A 26583-nucleotide genomic window follows, 5' to 3' on the forward strand; every position below is an offset into this window, starting at 1 on the left:
TTACATTGGTATGGTGCTGTTTGTTTATTAGGTTACATTAGTTATACATACTGTGTGCACCAAGTGTAAATCATCTTTTTTACATAAAGTGCAAATAGACATTGCAAAGAGGTAAGGTATGGTCACATTAGTGAAATTTCTGCAAAATTTCGCTGGCACAAAGGTCCATTGTCTGTTGTCAATAATGTCAGCTTTTTGTTTAATTCAACCAAAACGCAGTTCAAAATTTGCACTGGGGAAATCTTTCTCCTTTATGTAAAATTCACAAATTCCTATAAAAATTACTTGATTTCAACCACAGTATTTGACCCAACAACAGTAAATGTGACCACATCTTTGCCAACAAAATTGACTATTTGCACTTAGTTTAAATAGCTATAAATTAATATTTTCTTATATATATATATATATATATATATATATATATATATATATAAGCCTGTGTTCTACGTACTTTTAAGACGCATTCACAGTAGGTTTGATCATGTGAAAGCTAAATCTTCTATTGACTGAACATTGAAAAAAAAAAGATTGTCAAGCAAATATATAGGTAAAACTATTTTCTTCAAATCAAAATCTAATATGCAAGACAAAACATATTCAATTTTTTTTTGCTATGCACTCATATTTACATACGTAGAAATGGAAGTGAATGCAAGTGTGAATGAAATACTGTATAGTGGGACTTGTATCTTAAGAATAATCGTACAGTAGACTGCTTCATATTCACAAAATCCTGCAATTATGCCTACCAAATTTAAAACCGTGTACATTTTACATTAATCCCAGAGCAGTAATTCCTCATGTGAGTCTGTTGTATTTTGTTTACCTTCGGTGCAAAAAAAATTGCTAATAAACAATTAAGTGTGCACAAATAATTCTTAGTGAATTCTCTCCCAATTGTTAACCAGATTATTTCCCAGATGCCTGATTTCTATATCACACTGGCGATTTCACATGTTAAATTATGCAGACTGAAGCCCTGGAATCCAGCTGTGCAGGTCTTTTTAGCTACATGACGAATCTTGACATTATCTGTGCTAATCCATTTCTGCAGTGTTCAGAGATTTCGGAGGAAAAGGTATTCACTATGTGATTTATTCCAAGAAGCGTGCCCCCCGGCGAGTGATCCTGTAGTGCGCTCTGAGTCATGAGGTGACCTGCAGTGAGACACTCAGGTTTAATAGATGTTGAGTGGACTCCGTGACTGACAGACCAGCGGCCATTATGTCAGTCTTAAGTACTGGTTTGTCGCAGGCTGTTTGGTAGTGACGCACAAAGACAGTATTCAATGGTATGAAAAAGACAAGCAGTTCAACTGGAGGCTTGTATTATTTAGCAGAAGTGTTTTTCTCTTTAGAGTGCATTCTTATAACAGAAGAGTCTCAAATTTGACACAGTACTATATTGCTATGTTGTTAAATCTCGACAGAGATTTTTATTTCTCATCATAAATAATCAAACCCAAATTTACGTACAACATGACTTGATTCCAACTCTATTATCTGTGGATCTTAAAATGTTTAATCATATGTGGCTTGGATGGTCACACTAGATTTTAAGAATTATTTTAAACCTACAGTCAGTATGAGCAAAATGATATGATGGATTTTTATTTTGGGTTGAACTATTCCTTTACCTTAAAGGTGAAGCGTGCCATTTCTGTGCCACTAGCAGCAGGTCAGCCTGTGACATTTAGATCATCTAATGGTCAAACACCACTATACAGATTTGCAAGCCAGAGTTCACCAAACTTAAATAAAAACAGCGGAATACAAACACAAAATCTAGTGCGCTCACCCCTTACATCTACTACATATTGTAAATACTGAGAACGAGTATCCTACATATGAAATAAGAATGTGTGACACTGCAGAAAGCTGTACTAGTAGATATGTAAATGTATTTTTATTTTCACTATGAGTTAGCCTGCTAATTTGCCTAAAATCTCAATTTAAGTGAGTAAATGATTTAGGTCAAAAACATTTTAAGTGTACTGAGATAAAGCCACTTGTTTCACAGCAATTAAAGTTTTGTGACCCATATTATTCACAGCCAGATACTTGGGATAATTTGGATGTGGATGACAAAACGCTCAGGTTTTGAAATTGAATGCAGCCTTTTGCCCTTATGCTAATTGAAATGGTTTGCATTATGATGCTAAAGACAAAAGAAACTTCTGAATCAGTTTTCAATACCAAAAATAATGGGAATGCAACAATGGCAGTGTTGTAACAATCTTGATCTTGATCAGAATAAACCATTCATTTTTTTTATCATACATAACAATGAAAAATAATGAATGTCTATCATTAACCCTACAGAACTTCCTTTGTCTACAGTCTACAGTTGCACTAAAAGATAGGGCCATACAATATGTGAACACATCAGAGAAAAACTGTCGAAACAGAAGGGAAATGTGTATTTAAGAACACTGACAATCAACATTTTCTACTGAAGTATGACAGCCGTAAACAATAGATTTGTTTATATTTTATGCATCTTTGTTATTGAAGAAACACCATGTGCTCGCTGAAAAGCACAAGAGCTCTCATATAATGAGTTCTTCTGTTGGAAAGGCACAAGCCCAGTGTTTGTCAGGATATAGATGTTAGGTTGCTACAGGAGGTTTTTGGTGCAAACGCTCTGGAAAGTCTCGAGGGTTGAGATGAGAAGAACGTGAGACACGATTGTCCTCACATCATTTTTTTATCTTCCAGATCGATGGTCTTTAATTATTCAAGGAAGCCTTTGACTTTTTTCGTCCATTCTGTTATATACAAGATTCTGAGAAAAACAGGATAGTGTTTCTTAAGCGACGTTCTCCCAAGCTTTCAGGTTGTTGTGAAACATCATCTAAACTAGTACTTTTTATTGCACTGATTGTTTAGGGTTTGAATGGGTTCTCATCACTTTGACGGATGGCCTTGAGACAAACTCATCACTACAGGTCAGATTATTCGTTTTTGACGGAATGGACACAGAAAGAGTTCCACGTTTTCCCGTTCAAATGTTCCCAGTGCACGCCTGTCGCCAAAGCAACAGCACACATACAGCCATGCAGATCTCGAGCCAGACCGCTCGGTCAATCCTTCCAGCAGGACAGGATCCTAATCCACACTTCTTCCTCCATCAGGCTTCCTTTATTATCCTTGTTCTCCAATCCACGCATCCAATCAGGCCTGGGCTCGATATACCGGCGTCGCGGCCCCGTTCACACAGTCACCTCAGTCTTGCTGTTGGTGACAAAGTACGGATGTGGCGGCAGGAAGTGCTGGCTGTGGGTGGATGTCAGCTCATTCACTTGCTCCACGGTGGCACTGTGCTTCTTGGGGGCGTACGTGTGCCGGCGGCCCAGCGTTTCTGTGGTCTCCCAGCCCTTCAGCATGCCAGGGTTGGCGATGGTGTTCGAGCCAAAAGCTAGCGGGTGGGAGATGTGGACCTTGGTGCTTTTGGACTTGTGTCCATTCTGCTTTTGGCAGGGCAGCTCGGGGCTGTAAGGGTTGGTGGGCTCCTGCTCCAGACTCACCGAGTGCATAGGAAGAGTGCCTTTCGCTGCCAGGTCAGCTAGGTGCCGTCTGTTAGTGTAGAAGTTTTCGTTTGCTTTGTCAGCTGGAAAAGAGAGATAGAAGAGCAAAAGCCAGGAAAATTCAATAACACTTCATTAGTCCGATGCAAAAAAACAACCTGATTGCTGATTTGCATTTTTTTTTCTTTCATAAGTACCGGATAATTACACATTTAATAGATCAAGGGTTTATCACTTGTTTTTCCCAAGAGTTTTTTTCTGAAAATACTTGACACAACCATTTCCTCCTACAGACAACTAAAAAAACTGGATTTTTCTGTAGAGGAACAGTTCACATATTGCTATTATTTCTTGACCACCGTGTCCTTCTAAACTAGTTATTTTTCTCATTTTTACAAGATCTTCACACTTACAAAATACACTTACTTTCAAAAGTTTGAGATCTGTAAGAATTGTTTTAATAAATAAGTTATTTTAAACAATATTATTATTGATCAAAAGGGACAGTGAATGTCATGAAATGTATAATGCTGCAAAATACTTCTATAATGCTGTTCTTCTGAACTTTCTATTCATCAAATATTCCTGAAATTGATATATCAGGGTTTCATCCAAAATATTAATCAGCACAACATTTTAACATTGCAGCAAATTAGAATGATTTCTGAAGAATCATGTGACACCAATATAAATTCAGTTTTCACATTACAGGAATAAATTACATTTTAAAATATATTAAAATAGAAAATATTTCACAAATGTACTGTATCTTGATCAAATAAATGCAGCCTTTGAGCAGCAGCAGAAAACTTAGAGCATGAGTTTGATACTTTTATAATTACATGAAAGTGATTAAATAATATTTAAAAATAATAATTGTATGTATTTGTTTATTTGTTTTCTTTATTTGAACAAAAACAATATATTTATGAATCAAAAATCAATATATATGCTAAAGAGTGCCTCACGTATTTCTAAGATGAATTTTAGGTTGTCATTGAGAATGTAAGTAGCTGTTTGGCGCTGTCAACATGTTAATGCTTCTTTTTGCCTAAGGTTTCTATTTGTTTCAAGAAAATGTGTTTTTCAATGCAAATAAGCCTGGATTGCTTCAACCATCAAATGGAAAAATGCAGCTTTTTGCCTAACAAAAGATAGTTTGGGATTTTATCTGTCTGCTAAAACCACTATTTTAAAGCCCCAGTTACCATGCACTTTAAAAAACATCTCACAGTCACTTTGCAACTGTTATTACTGCAAATGTTATTTTTGACAAAATGTGTTTACAGGCAACAAATCCAGCCGCATCAACATTGACATTCAAACAGCACCTAACAGCTTCCTTGCAAAGGAGTTATAAATATTTTTTGCCACAAACGTTTTCCACCAGTGCTAGTCGATCACTGACAGCGTGTAACACGACTTGCTAGGACCAGACAACCGAGTATAAACGATTCTAATGTGTTTTCAGACAGCGTCACTAGTCATTTCTTTTTTTGTGGTACAACATAACATCCATGCAATGTTGCTAACGGATTATCACCTTCATACTTAGCCTGGCTTTAATTGGGACTGACTACACTCTGCTTGAAGTCCTCCTCATTTGAGCATGACATTTTAAACTTTTAATTAAATATCCTTCAGTTGACCTTTTTAATAGCCTTGACACCCCAATGAGTCGCAGCTAACCACAGATCAAAAACCTCATACCAGGAGGCCAACTGCAAAATAAGGCAGCCGGACGAGAGAAGAGCTGATCTCTTTCACTGACATCAATACGTTGAGATTAATGCACATCAGAGGAAGGAACTCAGACACTTCAGCTCCACAGCTGGGATGCTGTGAGTTAATGAAATCATAAAAGGTTATTAATTAAAATAATACAAAATTAAACTTAAAAAAGCAATACTTACCATACCAAAAATAAAAATACTTTCTTTGCTCGTAAACATTAACCAACATCAGAGAACTGTGTGAACATGTTGTTAATTTATTCAAATATTAATATTAAATAAAAAACCTACACATTTGAGATAAAAAAGTAGCATCTAGCATTTAATCATGTAATCCATTAAAAAGTAACTGCAGTCTGATTATAATAATTACAATCTATTTTTTTTTTCATCTGATTACATAGTCTAGATTATCAGATTAATCAGCGCTATTAATAGACGAGGATAGCATTGTTATCGAAGTACATTCTGAGGATCTTCTGATACTTCAGTGACTTGGAAAGGCAAATGAGAAATTTCCCCAAAACATTTTTGGTTTACCAACATTACAATTCATAACCCTACATTTACTGTAATACATAATGTCTGATTCTGTGCTTGTTGTGGTTCGCAGCTCTCCTGATATAAAATCTGAATATATAATTTCTTATAAATGAATTATGCTCAGTGTTTGCAATGCGACCATGCATTAGGAAAACATGTTGTAACTATTCAAATGCCCCTAAACATTTAAGTCAAGACCAGACCAACATCAGATAGAGAACATCTAAGATCCAGAACATGGCCTGCCAGTCCACCAAAACCATCTCAGGTCAAGACCACATGATTAGGAACTCTAGCAGAAATTAATCACACTGAAGAGTTTTAAATATTATTTTCTTAATGAGCATGATTAACATATATAAATAAAATCCACATACAAGCACATTCAAGCATGGCCGTCTTACCCACAGCCTTGAGCGAAGCGTACTTGTTGAGCTCCTTTCCAGGCTGAGATGGTTCGTAGGGCTGGGCTACAGGTACTTGTCCAAGGGCAGGATATTGTGTCATTGCCTGCATCATAGATGAGCCAGGTCCCACACTGTTTATTTGGGCACCCTCTAAAACAAAGAGACAGAAATAGATCCAAACACACATGAGATGTAAAGTCTTTCCATGAATGTTTTCATTCTAAAATAAATTATTAATTCATTTATTTATTTTAAGTCGAATCAGTGTCAGTCCTGGCTCATCTGGTGCCCAGAATCACAAGAAGAAAGGCGAAAAAAATACATTGCACACAAATACACAACATTGCAGGTTTTATATACATACACACACACACACACATATATATATATTAGAGCAGGAAGTGTTAGTCCAGTAGTACAGAAATAGAAATTAACAACAGAAATGAGTGGTATATCAAAATGGATCTCACATTTTTCATTCTAAAATAAAAGTGATGCTTCTAGTGACGTCATGTAGTCACTGACTTATTTATTTATTTACTCATATATTTGAAGGGCAAATCCAGACCTAATTTAACTGCACGTATATTATTTCTGGATGTATATTAAATGCATTTTATAAATTAAGCATAATTGCAAGTTTTCAGGTTTGGAGAAACCCATTTGTACAGACAAACTTAGAACGACCATCTGAGTGGGTGATTTCTTTTCTTTTACCTACAATAACCATACAGCTTCATTATCAAAGATGCCATTTTTTCAGAAGTTGCGTTAAAAATCCACTTAAGGGGGCAGATGCATCTGAATGACTATGACGCTTAAGGGTACTACTTATCTTTTGTGGGCGAGCTTTATTCAGGAAGGCTGAACATTGTATCAGAATCTGTTGTTCTACAAGTCTTTCTCAGTGCGTTCTCTTTTGTTTAAGCACATACCAGTTGGGATACCTCCCATCAGAGTCAGCTAATTAACATTTAACAATATCTTAAACTGCTTGAGGTCTGTTTCATCGACCCATCAACACAACTTGTGAGTTTTCTCTTTGGTGATTCACTCTATCCCCCCAGGAAGCAGATCATTAGTCATGGATTTCTGGAGCTCCAGCCAGGCTCTCCTGTGCTGCTAATCGAATCCGTTTGAACTGCTAATGTCAAAACATGTTCATGCCAAAAGCACTGGCAAGCGATGGTCACAATGGAAAATTAATTGTTTTCTCCACAAGTTTTCACACTTGATTACAGCAAAGACTTTAACATCGAGGGCCGCAGATGGTGTAAATCATAAATGCTATTTTAGAGATTGCATTAGTCGACATCTGGCCAGCTGAAGGGGGGCACAGGAGCATGGCAAATTGACTGGCCTTCTGCCGGCTGGCATGAGGGGCCAACCAGATGTTGTGGGTATTTTTTCTAACCGCTCTGATGAATCGTATGAGAGCACCAGAGAGCAACTGGGAAACAATAAACCAGCATACTAGCTGTAACAAACACCAGCCGACTACTTCTTCCACTGTTAATTACCCACATAATGAGCTACGATGGAAAGCATGTTTTGTGGTGCAATAGTGCTGCCTGATCTTTTTCTGTTCTTCAGATGTGTTTTAGTTGTTGAACTTTCCTTGACCTGTTGTTGTCTTGGAAACCTCTTCTATTTCTTCCTGCTGGATCGCTGTTTGCTACAAGATTCTTCCGTCTGTATCATAGGACTGAAAGGCTCTTCGCTCACACTTCAGACACCAGTGGACTGAAGCCAGATACACCAAACAGAAACATTTGTTTTTGTTCTATTCCAGTTGTTTCTTAGACTATGGTACAGTTGACACTTGGCATCCATTGTTTTCTTAAATTTTTTTGGTTTTAGAGGAAAGTCAACAGAGGAGCAGCCATTTACATTCACATTTACAAATACTACCGCTCAAAAGTTTAAGGGCCTATTTTAACTAAATACATAGTCTAAAATGCACGGAGCAGGTGCACTCAGGGCGTGTCCAAATCCACTTTTGCTAGTTTAACGAGGGGAAACGGTCGGCGTGCACGGGCGCATGGTCTAATCGGGTTGGCCATATTCTCTTAATGAGTAATGGGCATTTTCTGGGCATAACATGCAATAAACGATTTAGAGTCTCATCTCCCATCCCCTTTGAAAGCCACCTGGACTCGCGCCATGATGGGTTGGCTATTTACATGTAATTTTTTATTTTTAAAATGTTTGTGTGCTGCTGTATGTGTAATAAGCAAAGTGTAGACACGTTATGCACCCACCATATAGGCGCATATTACTAACGCGCTCTTTAAATAACAAAGAAAAAATATTGTGCCAGACTTTCAGTTCATCAAAATGGCAATGTGCCAACAATGCACCTGAACACACCTCTTTTTTAGACCAGCATGACTATGGGCGCACAAATGGGTGCAAATGCATGTGCTATTTAAACAACGTGGCACAGGACGGGCAAAATCTTACTTTTACTGGGTACACCAGCTTCTTTTCACCTAAAGAGTGCATATTAACATATTTTAAGGTAATATTATATTATAATATATTATATATAATATTTTTATGAACCCTAAAGAAGTACAAAGGGACAAATTGTTGTTCCCCTAAAGGTATTATTTTTTTCTGAGAGTGTAGTGTATTTTGCAAGTTTTCATCCAAAGCAACTTACATTCTATTTAAGGTATACATTTTATAATCCCATGCATTCCCTGGGAATCAAACACTTGACCTTGGCATTGCTATAATACTCCCCTGTTTGAGCCTTTGGAATGGGATGTGACTCTGTGTCAGAGGAGTGCGACAGCTTTTATATGCTGCAAGCAACAAGTCTGAGAGTCCAGTGTAAGCACTTTACCTTTCTCAAAAGTAAAACTAACCAGAAATAAATAGCTTCCTTACAATACCGATGTTCGTGTTACGTTAGATAAGGGATATCAATGATAGTTCTCATTTAAGAGACCTTAGAGTACATGAAAACTTACTGGTTTTAGAAATATACATATCATTAGATATGGGATGTTACAAAAAAAAGCCTATATATGAAATATATAAAGAGATAAAATTAACCGCATTATGTCTCCCTGTTCAGATCATGAATCTGCTACTTATTTGATTCAGATGTGCTACATAAAAGACACATTTAATTGCAGTATGGTGGTCCAAGACTAACATTGTTGTTACATACCACCGCTGACCATATGAAGGCAACCAGAATAAATTTATTGTGAAATCTAAATTAAATTAGTTAATTAAGTCCCTTCAATATGTTGCAGAATATATAATGGCATTTCTTCTTCACCACTATCCACCCTGTCAAGGTTTTTCTTTTTTTTTCTTTTACAATTCAGACTTTTTCATAGAAATTTTGAATTCTTAGGATTTTGCGGAATTCTGAGTTTATATCACATAATAAAATTTTTTGTTTCTGCCATGAAATAATGAAAAAAATAAGCTAATTGTGAATTTGTATCTCACAATTCTGATTTTGTTCTCAGAACTGTGTGGGGGAAAGTCAAAATTGTAAATAAACTCAAATTGAAAAAAGACATTGTTAGATAAAATGTTGCAATTTATTTATTTATTTATTCTTTTTTTATCCCATGGCAGAAACAAACTTCCACATCATAGTGATAATTAGAAACGGTGTATATCAAATCATTTTTTTAAATCATAATCAATCATCTACATCATTTGGAAACTTTGCTCATAAAGGAAATGACTGTAAGCATAAAGGAAATAATTTCAGACAATTAGATTAGACAATTTGACAGTTCAGACTCCAGGCTCCCAAACATGAAGATCCCATAAATGCATCAGTTAATATGCATATAAACCAGGTGTGCAGAATATCTAATTAAATGTGAGGAAATTAATTATGCTGTGATCCATAATCTCTTAGGCAGTAAGATTAATTCCAATTCTATAATCAAAAGGGGGGGTGAAAATAAGTCATTATGCAGTGGAACTGTAATAATGGCAGGGTAAAATGTCTTGTCGCAGAAAATGAAATGACTGTCCTGGGGTTCCTGAATGATTATTGAATATCTTTCAAATGCGGCGCTCAACCTATCGTAACCTTATCTTCACACCTAACTTCTGAAATGCTGTTTCTGTGGACTCTGTCCTGAATTTCTAACTCGATTGTGGCATCCATTGGGTCTGATAGTGCAGCTGTAGGCATGGTGGCAGGTAATGGTTTTTCATATCCACTGACAGTGACAAATTTTCTTTTTGACATGGTCATTAGTCAAACGGAGTATGATACTACCTCCTGGTTATTAGTATTGATGCAAAGAGACACTTGTTTCATTATACAAAACACAACACTGATTTACAATTGATTCACGTTATTACCATTAACCCTGAGAAGCATGCTTTATATTTGGCCTAGGGCAGGGCCAAATATAATATATTTTTCTCTGTATCATTTGATATCAACATTTCTTATACTATTCATTTAATATGGAAGGAAATGCATTCTGCATGTTTGTTGGGCCTTAAAAATGGATGTAAACAAAACTGAAGAACTGACAAAAATGAATAGCTTGAATACAACATGTCACATTGAATGAAAGTCTTTGCTAAATGCACAAATGCACAAGGGCTGTTTTTTGCAGGGGAAACTAAGGAAAAAAGGAATAGGAGAATACAATTAATTAATTAATCAACAGAGAAACTACAGAACATGAAAATGATCATTTAATAAAAGATTATCATGTGTCTAATACAAATAATTCATTAAAAAACGTAACAATTGAATCAAACTTTTAAAATGTAATGAAATTAGTAGTAGTAATATTTTGATAAGAAGATTTAAATATACAATTGTATAGTACAACATAACAGTCATATGCTGTATTTCTTTTAGTGAAGACCTTTTGAAAGGCTGCGTGTATCTGATGATTTTATCTTACGATTTTATTAAATGAAATGGTGAAATTCTGGTGAAGCAGATCTGGAGATGAAGTTGCATTCATGATCTCATATAGAGAAAACTGAAAACATGACAAGCGTCACATGATCTTCTTCAGTATGTGCAGATGAAACTGTCACTCATTCATGTAGAGACATGAGGAACATGCAGACTTTTTAGAAAAACAATGTACCTGATTATGAGTTCTGATTATATTATGTACCTGATGATCAATACTGTGTGTTTTTTTCTAATAAAGATCAATACTAATTTATTGCTCTTCTATAATCAGGCCTCATGTCTTTTACAGGACAGACAAGTCTGTTTCTTCACACTAGTATTCAAGTATTTCCAAGCATTGATTAGCAGTGTGTTTATCCAATATGCAGCATGTAAGAAGCCTAGAGACAGTTTTTATTATCACATATTCACTGTGGTAAATAAATAATTCCCTCTTGTGTCTAAAACACATATTTAACAAAAAGCAATGGATAGTGGAAAGGAGATGATCTCTATTATTTGTACCCCACCTCCCATCTCATTTTTTCAGATAATTGGATTGGCTCACAGTCCATACAGAACAATGATGAGAAGACGCAACAGAGGGCACACGAGTTTGGGAACTAGCCTCTGATTCCTCATCTGTAGAGATTACAATAAACTTTAGTTTCTTTGGCCTTCTTTGTAGCATTGCCATGCAGACACCAATCCAGTAATGAGTAGGCTTGATTCACGATGCCATAAGGCCAGTAAAACACAATTGTCTTGTCCTTGTATAAAAACATTTTGTGGAGAACAATCATTCCATGCAAAGATGATGAAACTCGCATAAATCAGTATTTTTCAGGAATAACGTGTAACCATTCTTAAAGGGGTCCAATTCTACTCTTCTACAAAGTCTTGATTTTGTTTTTGAGGGTGTACTAAAACAGGCTTTCATACTAGGTTGTTCGAAAAACACATACTTTTTCACATATTTTACATTATTACAACACTTCACTCTAACTCTCTAACTAAAGTTGAAAAAGTATAATAGGACCCCCAAGAAATTTCTTGAAGAATCAAACTGCAGAAGATATTTTTCTACCCAACTCAAAAAAAAATGTAAGGATGTCTTGATATTTTACTAAAAAAACAAAACAAAACTGAAAGTGACGTGACATTCAGCCAAGTATGGTGACCCATACTCAGAATTCGTGCTCCTGATTTAACCCATCCAAAGTGCACACACACACCGTAAACACACACACACACACACACACACACACACACTGTGAACACACAACCAGAGCAGTGGGCAGCCATTTATGCGGCAGTACCCGGGGAGCAGTTGGGGGTTTGGTGCCTTGCTCAAGGGCACCTCAGTCGTGGTATTGCCAGCCTGAGATTCGAACCCACAACCCTAGGGGGTTAGAAGTCAAACTCTCTAAGTGCTAGGCCATGACTTCCCCTCAACTGCTGCAAAAAGGAATAGTTCACCCAAAAATATAAATGCTGTCATTATTTCCCTACCCTCGTGTACCAGGTAGTCCTTCTTGGCTGCATGGTCAAGGACTACATTGCAAACAAAGCTGCTTGTATTTGGATTTCAAGTGATAAAACTATAAATGATGGAGTGACAGAAATTGCTGTAATTTGTTAACAGTTCAGAGAGAGAGAGAGAGAGAGAGAGAAGACGAGTGGCCGTTTATCTGGGAGGAGATGTCAGCTATGCGTGAGATGTCACCCAGCTTTGGGTTCTCATCATTTCGCTCTGCCAGAATGTCTGATTGGAATTTAGCCCATTTTTGAAGAGACCAACTTAATGAATGTGCCAGTTTTAGTTACGTTACATGCACAGTTCGATTCCCCTCTGGACTGTGATTCAGAAACCTTATCTAACGCAGCTAATAAATGACTGGGGTCAGCTTTGGAAGGAAAAAAATGCCTGAGACATTTTCGTCAATACCTAATAGAAAATCATGCTTCAGTGCATATAGCAATAAGATATATATTGCCTCTAGGAGAGATGTAAGTCAGACCAGTGCTGAATTTTTCATGAATAAAATAATAATCAATATACCTGCACTTTTCTAATAAATAATACATCTAAAATTGCCAAAAATTCTTTAGATTGCAGGTTTCTGGACATCATAAATTATTAATCATTTGAACTGCGCACATAACTTCAGATTCTTAAAGTCATAAGTTTGTTTGTGTTTATAATCAGCATACTTTGTGAATTTATGGCATATTTTAATTCCTTCTTTAATTTTGCATCTGGAATGTACTTGAAGTACATTACACAGCACACACAGGAGGGTTCGTGTACAAGGAGACCAAAAGTAAAAGTTAAACAACATCAAAAGAACTTTTTTTTTAAAAAACATCCAGCTCCAGAATTTTTGTGGTATTAAGTTTTAGTTTGAAGGAGCCCACTTAATGCTGTATCTCAATGATAAAAAGAGATAATGAATACTGAAATTGGGCTAATTACAGCCTTATTTCATACTGGTCAAAAACAGATATCAGTGCCAAGCTAATTACTTTAGAGAGGGGCATGAAATTACATGTTGTTTCTGATAAAAACAGTCTTAACTAAAGGGTGCAGGGTATGAAGAGAACACGTTTGACATCAGAAATGTCCTCACTGTAGCTATACGACACAAATAACTGAGATTCTTAGCTGAAACCTTTTTAATGGATACATTAACAAAATGTTATCAATGAAATCAATGGGCTGGTTTGATGAAAAGGGGCTTTTGTGTCCTTGTATTCATAATGGCATGTAAAAACAAAATTCTCCATCATATGGTTTGTAACTACATGAGGGTGAGTAAATGATTGTATTTTTCATTTTTCATTGAACTTTCCCTTTAAAGCAGAAGGACACAAAAGTATTCCAGAAAAAAGAGACCTACTCAAATGAGTCGAAGTGAGTCAAAAACAGACACAGATAGTCTTCAAGGCCTCATTAAAAATGCAGTAGAGTATTTTGGGATCTAAACACAATAGTGACATGGAAAGGACACAGACATTGTCACACAAAGATAACTTTGGAACTGAACTGAAAAGTGGAACAGAAATAATGGATATATCATCTGCAGAACATTCCACTGGATTCCATGAGCCTTTTATTTAGGAAAGTATGTGGATATCCTGTGTATGTGTATGTACTGGAAATGTAAAAAGCTGGCTGGTGTCTGTCTGTGGTTCCTCTAATTTCAGGTGTGTTGTGACCTTCAGCCTCTCCTGTTACTAATGACGGGCTAACTGTCAAATGTCTGCCTTAAAATAAATCCACTTTGTTTCATTTCTTGCACAGAAACCCTATAACAAGTGTTACTGGCAGCATCAGCGTAATCAGTATTTTCTACTTTTTTTTCAGTACAATATGTAAAAAAGTTTATTAAAGCAAAAACGTCTAAGATATTAAAGATGCAATAGGTGATTGTCTTCAGAAAATGTTTTTGTTATACTGGTTGAAAGTCTCTTCACATCCCGATAGCAATCATTAAGGTAAGTGGTCTAAATGTATTTATCTGTATTTATATATTCTGTTGAAGGTGTAGGACCAAGAAATGTTCATCCAATCAAAATGCTCGGTCTGAGCTTTTTAATTAGATTTCCTACCTGCCTGTCATCATATGTATCTGTATACCTCTGCGCACCCTGTTTACGCAGACAGGATACGTCATTAGCGCGTTCACGCACGCTGTGCAGACAGAGCCAGAACCCGGTCTTCCTTCCTGGTACTGAAGTACTTTTAAAGTTTTCTCGCTGGTTAATGACACATGATGTAGCCCAGCGGTTCATATTTTGCATGTCTCGCTTAGTTAACACACATGATTCAGATGACCAACTCGACCTACGTGAATTAACTGTGTTCCAATTGATATGATCCCTACACCGTGTTCATTGCTCCCTATTCCCTTTGAAGCGGGGGTTTACTTCACTTCGGAACATGGACAGCTTTCAACTTATGTATGGTTTGTTAGGATAGGGCAATATTTGGCAGAGATAAAACTATTTGAAAATCTGGAATCTGAGAAAAAAAAAAATCTAAATATTGAGAAAATCACCTTTAAAATTGTCCAAATGAAGTTTTTTACCAATGCATATTACTAATAAAAAATTAAGTTTTGATATATTTATGGTAGGAAATGTACAAAATACCTTAATGAAACTTGATCTTTACTTAATATCCTAATGATTTTTGACAAAAAAGGACAAGCAATCATTTTGACCCATGCAGTGTATTATTGGCTTTTACTACAAATATACCCCAGCGACTTAAAAGTGGTTTTGTGGTCCAGGGTTAAATATATCTTTATATATGTGTGTGTGTGTGTGTGTATATATATATATATATATATATATATATATATATATATATATATATATACATACATACATACATACATATTTTTATATTTTCATGTGAAAACAGGACAAAGTGCTGCTTAAATGGATAGTTCTGTCAAAATGAATTTACTCACCCACATGTCCATTCCAAACCTATTAGACTTACTTTATTCTTTGTAAAACTGAAGAAGACATTTTGAAGAATGTTTGTAACCAGACAGTTTCTGTGGTCGTTGACTTCCATTGCATGGGCAAATAAAACATTGAGACATTTCCCAAAATATCTTCTTTTATGTTTCACTTTAGAAGGAAAGCCATACAGGTTTGTAATTTTCTGGGTGCTGAACAGTGAAAATGCAGTTCAGTCTTCACCACCACTACATCATAATGAAGGCTTTGTGCACCTACACTGTTGTTGGGCTTTCTTAAATGCCCTGTAGTCATTTCTGTCATGCATGAATACCCTTGTTTGGTATTGTTTTAACAGCTTAACGTGTGATTCAACAGCAAAATGGCAGTAGAAAACAGAACGAGATCTGAATTATTTTGATTTCTTCCTGATCTGCCATTACATGACTCATTACACACTCCACACAACTCCACAAGTGGGCAACCATCTTAAATTTGGAATCCCACGTCTGCATATTCATCTCTCTCCAGGAAAATTGGATGTTGTGCTGTCAGTGGCCCATTGGTTTAGGATAAGTATGCCACATATGGACATGGATTCTAGTATGCCTCAAAGACTCAATGCATGGATGTGTGGACATTTCACCACACTCTAAAAATAAAGTTCTTTATTGGCATCGAAGGATCCATGAAGAACTTTTAACATCCATGGAACCCTTCCATTATCCACCTTATTTTTCACGGAAGCGCGGGCGCTGCCATTTTAGAACAATAATGTCTCAGATTTCCGGTACTGAACTGAAAAGTGGAACAGAAATAATGGATTTATCATCTGCAGAACATTCCACTGGATTCCACAAAGAGCGATAGCTAAAATTAAAATTCTGTCATTTACTTGCTCTCGAGTTGTTCCAAACCTGTGTTCATTTCTTTTTGCTGCCGAACAAAAAGGAAGATATTCTGAAGAATGTTTGTAACCAAGCAAATCTTGGGCCCCATTCACTTCCATAGTAATAACACATAATACTATGGATGTGAATAGGATTCAAGAATAGTTTTTATTTTAATTAACATTATTCCAAGTATACTCCTTTGTGTTTAGTAGAACAAATACATTTATACATGTTTAGAACAATTGAGGTTGAGTAAATGATGAAAATGTTCATTTTTGGGTGAACTATCACTTAAAGGCAGGTTCTGTGATTGTACTGAATAAAAGTACCACTGTACTGGGACTGGAACACCATGGTGCCATGTACAAAATACTTTTGCTACTTTTTGTAAATATGGGGTGGAGAAATTATCAGTTTCTCCTGAGCATCTGATTGACATCAGTTGTCACGTTGGGTGTTACAGATAACACAGGAGAGGGAACCAATTGCAGGTAAGTTATTTATTCAAAGGGTAATCCAAAGGGGTAAACAGTCCAGGCAGGATCAAAACCGGTAAATCCAAAGATAACATAAACAAGACACGAAGACAAGGTAAGGCAAGGCAAGGCAAGGCAAGAAGCGACGGACATGAATAACTATAGGACATTTAAACAAGGACTCCGTAACACAGACTCAGACAGACCGGGTATAAATACACAGAACAGGTGGAGGCTCAGGGGGAGGGACGGAGGGCCAGAAACGAAAAACATGGGGAACAGGCTCCAGAATGTAAACACAAAACAGGGAGACCAGGAGGGAGGAGGACCGGAGGAGGTTCAGGGGGAGGGACAGAGGGCCAGACTAACAGAGAGGAACAGGGACAGGGGTGAACACAAAAACAAAAAGGCAAAAACAACAACATGAAGCCCCCCAGGGCGGAGCAGAAGACCACCACATCCTTGGGGTCGAGGCCAGAGTCCTCCAGGGCGGGGCAGAAGACCACCACAACCGTGAGGTCAGGAAGGAAGCCCCCCAGGGCGGAGCAGAAGACCACCACAACCGTGTGGTCACGACGGAAGCCCCCCAGGGCGGAGCAGAAGACCACCACGTCCTTGTGGACGAAGCCAGAGTCCTCCAGGGTGGAGTGGAAGGCCACCACAACCGTGTGGTCAGGGCGGAAGGCCCCCAGGGCGGAGCGGAAGACCCCCACAGCCATGTGGTCAGGACCAGAGCCCCCCAAGGCGGAGCAGACCTCCGTGCGGCTGGACCAACGGGACGACGAAACTCTGGTAATCCTCTGGTGTCCTTACTGGACTCCAAAGGATTGGTGCTGGCCTGACACTGCTCATGAAGATCATTGGTGACTTGTATTTGTACATGAAGATCATTGGTGACTTGTATTTGCTCATGAAGATCAATGGTGACTTGCCTTTGTTCATGAAGATCAGAGGTGACTTGCCCTTGTTCATGAAGATCAGAGGTGACTTGCCCTTGTTCATGAAGATCAGAGGTGACTTGCCCTTGTTCATGAAGATCAGAGGTGACTTGCCCTTGTTCATGAAGATCAGAGGTGACTTGCCCTTGTTCATGAAAATCACGGGTGACTTGACTCAATCCTTGAAAATCACCGGTGACTTGACTCAGTCCTTGAAAATCACCAGTGACTTGACTTGACTCTGAAAGGTCAACAGTGTCCAGTCCTGACTCTGGAAGATCAGCGGTGACTAGCCCTGACTCTGGAGGGTCAGCGGTGACTAGCCCTGACTCTGGAGGGTCAGCGGTGACTAGCCCTGACTCTGGAGGGTCAGCGGTGACTAGCCCTGACTCTGGAGGATCAGCGGTGACTAGCCCTGACTCTGGAGGATCAGCGGTGACTAGCCCTGACTCTGGAGGATCAGCGGTGACTAGCCCTGACTCGGGAGGATCAGCGGTGACTAGCCCTGACTCGGGAGAGTTCACTGGCACCTGACTCGACTCTGGAGAGTTCACTGGAACCTGACTCGACTCTGGAGAGTTCACTGGCACCTGACTCGACTCTGGAGGGTTCACTGGCACCTGACTCGACTCTGGAGGGTTCACTGGCACCTGACTCGACTCTGGAGGGTTCACTGGCACCTGACTCGACTCTGGAGGGTTCACTGGCACCTGACTCGACTCTGGAGGGTTCACTGGCACCTGACTCGACTCTGGAGGGTCCACTGGCACCTGACTCGACTCTGGAGGGTCCACTGGCACCTGACTCGACTCTGGAGAGTCCACTGCGACCTGACTCGACTCTGGAGGGTCCACTGGGACCTGACTCGACTCTGGAGGGTCCACTGGGACCGGACTCGACTCTGGAGGGTCCACTGGGACCGGACTCGACTCTGGAGGGTCCACTGGGACCGGACTCAACTCTGGAGGGTCCACTGGGACCGGACTCGACTCCGGAGGGTCAGCTGAGACTCTCATCCTGTGCAGCGGCGCTGGGCAAGCAGCCATCTTGGGCCATGACTCTGGACAGGTGGCCATCTTGTACTGTGGTGCTGGGCTGGCGGCCATCTGGGGTTGTGGCACTGGACTGGCGGCCATCTTGTACTGTGGCGCTGGACCGGTGGCCAATTTGGGCATTGGCGCTGGGTTAGCGACCATCTTGTGCTGTGGCGCTAGGCTGACGGCCATCTTGGGTTGTGGAGCTGAACCGGTGGCCAATTTGGGCATTGGCGCTGGGCTGGCGGCCATCTTGGGCTGTGGCGCTGGAACGGTGGTCAATTTGGGCATTGGCGCTGGGTTAGCGGCCATCTTGTGCTGTGGCGCTTGGCTGGTAGCCATTCTGGGCAGTGGTGCTGGACTGGCGGCCATCTTGGGTTGTGGCGCTTGGCTGGTTGCCATCCTGGGCAGTGGTGCTGGGCTGACGACCACCCCACCGGAAGAGACAGAAGCGGCTGGGTCATCCCACCGAAGCCGATGCTGCAGGTAGTGCACAAATTCCCAGAATTCCAGTGTCTCTAACTGGGCCATCTCCTCCTGAGACACTGGATCATCCAGCCCGCCATTAAAAAAGTCCTTGAGGGCCGCATCGTTGTAGCCCATGCCCTCGGCCAGGGACCAGAACACCTGAGCCAGGGCCCCCACTTCATAGCCCTCTTGGCGGAGGGCGATCAACCGAAGGTACTTGGTTCGCCGCTCCGCCATCTTGGCTGGGGAACGGAAAAACGACATACCGCTGGTTCCCTGTGTGACGGAGTCCTTCTGTCACGTTGGGTGTTACAGATAACACAGGAGAGGGAACCAATTGCAGGTAAGTTATTTATTCAAAGGGTAATCCAAAGGGGTAAACAGTCCAGGCAGGGTCAAAACGGGTAAATCCAAACATAACATAAACAAGACACGAAGACAAGGTAAGGTAAGGTAAGGCAAGGCAAGGCAAGGCAAGGCAAGGCAAGGCAAGGCAAGGCAAGGCAAGGCAAGGCAAGGCAAGGCAAGGCGCGACGGACATGAATAACTATAGGACATTTAAACAAGGACTCCGTAACACAGACTCAGACAGACCGGGTATAAATACACAGAAGGATAATGAAGGAACAGGAGACAGGTGGGGAACAATCAATACTCAACAGGAGGAAGGTGACCAAATAAGGGAAACAGGAAGTGATAAGGTGACAGACACCGTGAGAAAGGAGGACACCTAGTGGAAACCCAGGGAACACGACCCAGACACTGTGACATCAGTGTTGTGTTTTGCAGATGATGAGCCAAGTGAACATGAGACCGGGCACCCTTCAGTACAGTGATGCCTGAAGTCCAGGCATTGACAGACCACACTTATGCCTCAGGGAATAAAATAATGTTACACAAGGCAATACAGTTCAACAGTGAAGATCCCTTAGCCCTTGCCATTCTCAAGAATGACACTAGCTCTTTATTGTACACTGTTAAATTCTATACTTCCAATTTTAAGAGGAAAAGGAGACATTAGTCATTTACCATTTACCTAAATCCTCAATGCAATCACACAACTACAGGGACTCACATCTGCTTTTAAAAACATGAATTCGCTTTCTATGTACCAGCTCTCAGGCGACTTTTCCACTGTGCAGGTAACATTACGGATAAATGCCTCAGTGCTTTTATAATACGCGTTGAAGACCCGTTATACTTCAAGCGACAAAACGAAATATTTAAAAAGTTATTGCAGGCCACTTCTTCATTTCATCCTCCCACAGTATCATACAGTACACCGCGGATGTGGTAAATATTTACCATCATGGTGTTTAATAGTGTTCTGTGTGTGCACCCACCATATCGCTCCTAAGCTCCTGACCTACTGGCTAGCGAAACGGAAGTTTAACACATTATAAGGAAATACGTCGTCATATCTACTTCCACGTATAAGGAGGATACAAATGGTTCTTTATAGTGAAAAAAAAGTCTTTTACACTAAGTAAAAAATTTTTCTTTTAAGAACTGTTCACTGAAAGCTTCTTTGGGAACCAAAAATGCTCCTTCTATGGTGTTGTTGCAACGCTTTTATTTTTAATAGTGCACATCAGCAGACATTTCATATAATAAACAAGGACCACATGTCTAATTTTGTTTTACATATAACTAAGAAAAACTTTAGATGACACTGTTTCCTAAAGCTTTAGTGTACTCTCTCACTGACTAAGCGAAGAAAGCTTCCCTGCTTTGTGCCTGACAAGATGACGAGACCTCAAACTCTAGCCTTACAAGCCCCAAGTTGTGTTTATTTCCCTGGTTTTCACCGCCAGAGCTGTGCTCTGTTCAGAGAAAGATGTGCCAGTAAACAGGGTAAATAATAGAGTATTCGGTGAATCTCTATAAGACTGTGAGCATATCTTCTGCAACTCTTTGGTAATCTTGCCTAGTAGACATACATGTTTCATCTTCTGGCATGCCTTGAACTTTCAGCCTGTCTCTTGCCTTTTTTCATGGCCCTCTTCAACATTTTGATGAATTCCAGCAGAACAGTGTGTCTATTGCAGAGGCCTCGTGGAAATAAACATATCTTTCTGATGTGGCTTAGAAGAGGAGTTGACACGTTGAAGTCTCAGGGCACAATTATTGTAAACTGAGTATTTCCTTAATAATTGTACAAACAAATGTGATTTTCAAATTCAGTTTCTGTTAGATTCTGCCTGTACTGTATCATTAGTATGGTACCGCCTCGTGGTTATTATCCATAAATATTCAATACCTGTCCTTAAATTCAATAAATATTAATGGAAAGAGATCGGCTCAGCATTACCCACCTTCAAAATATACCCATATATAGTATTACTTTTTGCTCCTCCGCAGCAAATGGCTTCACATTGTACCGATGCAGCCTTGAGAGACAGACAGACCAGTATTGGAAAAATGTGTAACAGCAGAAACATGTTATTTGATTTTCAATGAGCCATGCCACAGTGACCAGAGGCCATAACATGGGAATACAAATGTATGCTACATGAAACTGATAGAGCAATCAAAATACCCTGAAAATACTGAAACAACTGCCTTGTAGATTGTTTACAGATGCTACTTGTTTTGATATTTTGCATCAAATTGCATTGGATATTCAAGTGTGAATTGAGGGTTCAAATGCTTTTGGGGACAAATAACTGACATGTTTCACTAAAAATGTTGTTTGAACTCACAGTTAAATCATGTATTATTATTATTATAATTATTATTATTATTAATGAGGAAAAATGCATAATATATTTTTAAATCCAGTGTTTTGTTTGCAGGGAAGGCTATTAAAAGGCATTTTTGTGCATGTTATTTCAGTGCAAACATTTATGCTTTAAAGGCTGGTTTATAAATCTCCATCTGGCTTAAAGAAAAAGTTGACCCAAAAATGAAAATTTGCGGAAAATGTACTCACCCCAGGCCATTCAAGATGCAGATGAGTTTGTTTCCTTATCGAAACAGATTTGGATTAATTCTGCATTACATCATTGCTCACCAATGAATACTCTGCAGTGAATGGGTGCCGTCAGAATAAGAGACTGAACAGTTTATAAAAACATTGCAATAATCCACAAGTAATCCAGTCAACTCCTGTTCATCAATTTACATACGGTGAAGCAAAAATATGCATTTTTGAAACAAATAATCCATAATGAGTCTTCCAAAGGTGAAAAAGTCAAGGTTTGAATTTAAAAATGTCTTAATAATAAATTTGTTTCTTACAAACATGCAGATGTTCACTTAATAAGATGTTAATTGATGGACTGGAGTAGTCTTGATTACTTGTGGATTATAATTATTTTTTTTATCAGATGTTTGATCATCTGTCGGCACCCATTTACTGCAGAGGATGCATTGATGAACAAGTGATCTAATGCTAAATTTCTCCAAATCTGTTCTGGTGAAGAAACTAACTCCTCTTTATCTTGGATAGTATCAGGGAGAAAAAAAAATTGATACCTTATTTTGGGAAGGGGGTTGGGTGAACTATATCACATTCACTGTTGTTCTACATATTGTCATGGGCCGAAACATTTCCCCAAACAGATTTCGCTCAAGTTGATCATGCAGATTCACTATCTCAAGCCAGTCTGCGAGGTAGACTGCTAGGTAAACATTTAGTGAAGCAATGAAAAAAGAATGCAGATAGCATCTGCAGCTAATATCAACACAATTCCTAATGGTTGTGTTTTTCTGTTTATTTCATAAAGGAGTAAAATGGTTCAGTGTTGGAAAAAAAAAACACTAACCACATTCAACCTGAAAAAGATAGATTGAAAAAAGTTCAAAATCAGCAAACATTAATAAACTCCTCAGTTTATCTGATCTGAAAAGCCTCACTCCCTAAATGCTAAACATAGTAATAACCTGATTTTTTTCTCTCTCTCTCTCAGTAAATGCTTCAAACACCCGGTCCAGAAACTCTGAAAGATTAAATGCCCTCCAGACTAAATTCTGCCACTGAAGAATGTAGACCAATAAAAAAAAGAAATGAAGTGGACCCATTTCTTACAGCAGTGCCATAAAATCCAGATTGGACTGACCCACTTCAGGAGTGTACATCACCATTGGGTTTACATTTTGACTGAGAGGAAGTGGTCTGACAGCCACTCAATGACATAGTTTTTAAGCTGAGAGGAAATACTTCTCCCCCGCTTGACCACCTGCGGTAAAAAGAGGCCACACTACCATAAGTGCTCCTGTTGCAGTGGGAGGCTTGTGCCATGGACAAATGATTGGAACAGGAAGTAGCACTCATGTGCCACACAATCACCTGTCAGTCGTCCTGCACGCCAGGGGGAAGGCATGTTGACTCCTTTGCACCTGGAGAAATGCTGGAATAAAAGCACAGCCAGACTGTAATGGACAAAGAGCTCTTATTTGTAGTGCTTTATTTAACATCACGTTACTTTAATTGTTTAGAGTCAGTGTAATCATTGTGAAATTGGGCTCTTTGAAATGCCATTTCTTAAGATGCTATTTTTTCTGATGACGCTGTCTTGTTTACAGACAAAGTCTGCATTGATTTAGACTTTGAATGTCCTTCTGTCATTCTAACTGTGCTGTTCAAAAACAAAGTGAAGAATGATTTCCATGCTTTTTATGATGGCTCTGCACTTGCATAACAATACCAGCTCTCGTAGGGTGCCATTATGCTACCAGAATACATTTGGACAAGTCCTGGAAACTAAAGAGCATGTACAAACCAACAATTCACATTTCAAAAACACTGCTAGAGATTATGCTTACAACTACTGAGCTGTTCAATATGTGACTATAGGCTACTATAAATTCTCTGTAAAAAAGTACAAACTATTCTCATAAAAATATTTAATTTTCATTCAGATTTTGCTGAGATTAATGTGTCTTAAAAATGTTATATCATAACATATTTTCATCTGAAGTACACTCACAATGTATAGTAATTATGTTTTGTAGAATTTAGCTTTTCATGATCACCCTCCCTTTTAACTTTAAAACAGGAAGTTTTTTGCTGGCATGCCTTTAAGAAACGCTTCTTTGCATGATGTGGAATCATAAGTTACAGCTTGCTGCCCGGGATGTAGCTTTGTTGATGGGTCAAATATAGTTTTTTAACTTTTGTAATATCTCAATACCAGCTTCTTCCCAAAAGTTTCCCTTTTTTATCATAAAATACCATAATAGGTTTGCAGATATTTCGGAATCATGCTCATGCTCAAGTTCATACTTTATTCTCCAAAAAACAACGAGTTTTTCTTTGAAATTTGCTTTCTGTGTTGGAACGTCTGTTTTACATGCATGTTTGCACGTTCTTAAAGCCAATTATGCTTAATAAGCCGAAAACGCACTTGGTCATGTAAACGTACTGTAACACGTTGTCTTTTATCAGAGTAAGGTCATAAACAGCATAAGCATAAACCGGTCGCAACAGGTAGTTTTTTGCCTCTTACTCCAATTTTGCATGGCATGTTAACGCAATAACCCGCTTTCTGTTGGCTTATTATTGAAGTGTGCATGTGTGATACCTGACAAGAACACAGCGTTAGCGCAGATTTAAGCACATCTAGACTGATCAATCTTGCTGTCAAGAAAATATATCACAAAAACAGACTTTTTCATGACTTAGTAAATGATAAAAATGTTTTCTCATCTCGCGCAGCAGAAGTAGAAGTGATTCAGTCACAATGCTGCGTCTATAACTGCATGAGAGGATAATATACAAGCTGTAAGCTTCCCAACATGTTGCAAGTTGACATGTTGCAAGCTTGATTTAACATCACAACTGACAAATGTATGGAATACTCCAAGTCAGATACACAAATGATTATATTTTGATGTCACTAAAGGGAAATAACCTAATTTATTAAAGAACTCATGTAAACACAGCTTACTTGCGTTGTCATATTACTAATGTGAATTTAAACGTTGAACACTGGTTATTTTAATAAGCTGATATTTATGAGTTATCAGCTAACTTGTGTGCATGTAAACCGGCTCACTGTAAATTGATGAGTTCTTGTCTTTGAATCTTTGTCCCAGTTCATTTGCTGGCTTCCAAGGCAACAATATTCTGTGTTTTTTGCTTATTGGCAACCCAAGGATTTGAAATATTATTGGATAAACTGCAATGGGTTGAATCTCATAGATCAAAACAAAAGACGTTCCAACACAGAATGCAAATTTAAAAAAACTTGTTGTTTTTTGGACAATAAAGTATTAACTTAGCATGATTCCGAAATATCTGCAAACTTAATATGGTATTTTATGCTATAACACAGTCAAACAATTGCATACAGCTCATTTAAAAGATCAAACTGGATTCCTCATTATGTGACCCCTTTAACATGAAGTGGGCAACTGCTCCTCTGCAATCATCTATGGCCGTTTTCAGCTCAATCTAAGAGTGTTTGACTGATGGTGGGATGTATGAAGGTCTGAAGCAATCCACTCCCTATTGTGACACAGCTCTCAAAGAGCCAATTTGGGCCTGATAAAAAGCAGCCTTTCTCAGCTCTCATCTTTTCAACAGTTGCTTTAGCAGTGTGAGCTCCATGCACCCTCTGACGAGCCAGACACGCAATTTATGGCACTGCTCCAATCTGGGATTATTTATATGTTTTGCTTGTTTTTGATGGTGTGCAGTTTTATTTTCTAATTATAATGTGTTAACTTGGAGCCTATGCGATCTGAGAAGTCCACACCATTGCTTGCCAGTCATCCCAGCCTTCCTCGGATGCATTTGATTTACATAACCACCTACCTGTCAGCACGTCGAATTGGCAGGAAATTAACTGATAATTATTTTAGGGGGGAGGAGGGCATTAGAGGGAAGAGGGAACTCTGTTTAAGATGCGATAATTGATCTGACTGTCCCAGGCTCTATACCGGTCCCTGCCTAAATGTATTAAAATCAATAACAGTACTTTCAGCTGCACTCTCACACCCTGCCCTAACATATTTTAGTCAGCGTTTAGCACCATTACGAGAGATGACAATAAATAAACTGCTAAGTAGTCGAAGAGTAGCCACTTATTTCTCAACCATGTTCACTTCACTGCATTACAAAATATTATTATTGTGAAGGTGTGAGAAGTGGGACCATGGTATTTTGATAAACAGTCCAAACAACTGGGAAATATTTTTTTTTAATTAACTGAATGAATGAATGAATGAATGAATG

General features: G+C 38.7%; 1 protein-coding gene across 1 annotated transcript in view; it reads right to left on the bottom strand.

The window, feature by feature from the left end:
• Window positions 1-1613: 1613 nt before the first annotated feature.
• shisa9b (shisa family member 9b) overlaps window positions 1614-26583 on the bottom strand; it is a 35686-nt gene continuing 10716 nt past the window's right edge. Inside the window, exons 3-4 of the mRNA XM_059559221.1 lie at window positions 6210-6362; window positions 1614-3612 (exon numbers count right to left, since the gene is read on the bottom strand). Of these exons, the coding sequence (XP_059415204.1) occupies window positions 3215-3612; window positions 6210-6362 (551 nt within the window). The 3' untranslated portion in view covers window positions 1614-3214. The remainder of the gene's footprint in view (window positions 3613-6209; window positions 6363-26583) is intronic.

The sequence above is a fragment of the Carassius carassius genome, chromosome 1 (genome assembly GCF_963082965.1).
Source record: "Carassius carassius chromosome 1, fCarCar2.1, whole genome shotgun sequence".
In the NCBI taxonomy this organism is placed as follows: domain Eukaryota; kingdom Metazoa; phylum Chordata; class Actinopteri; order Cypriniformes; family Cyprinidae; genus Carassius; species Carassius carassius.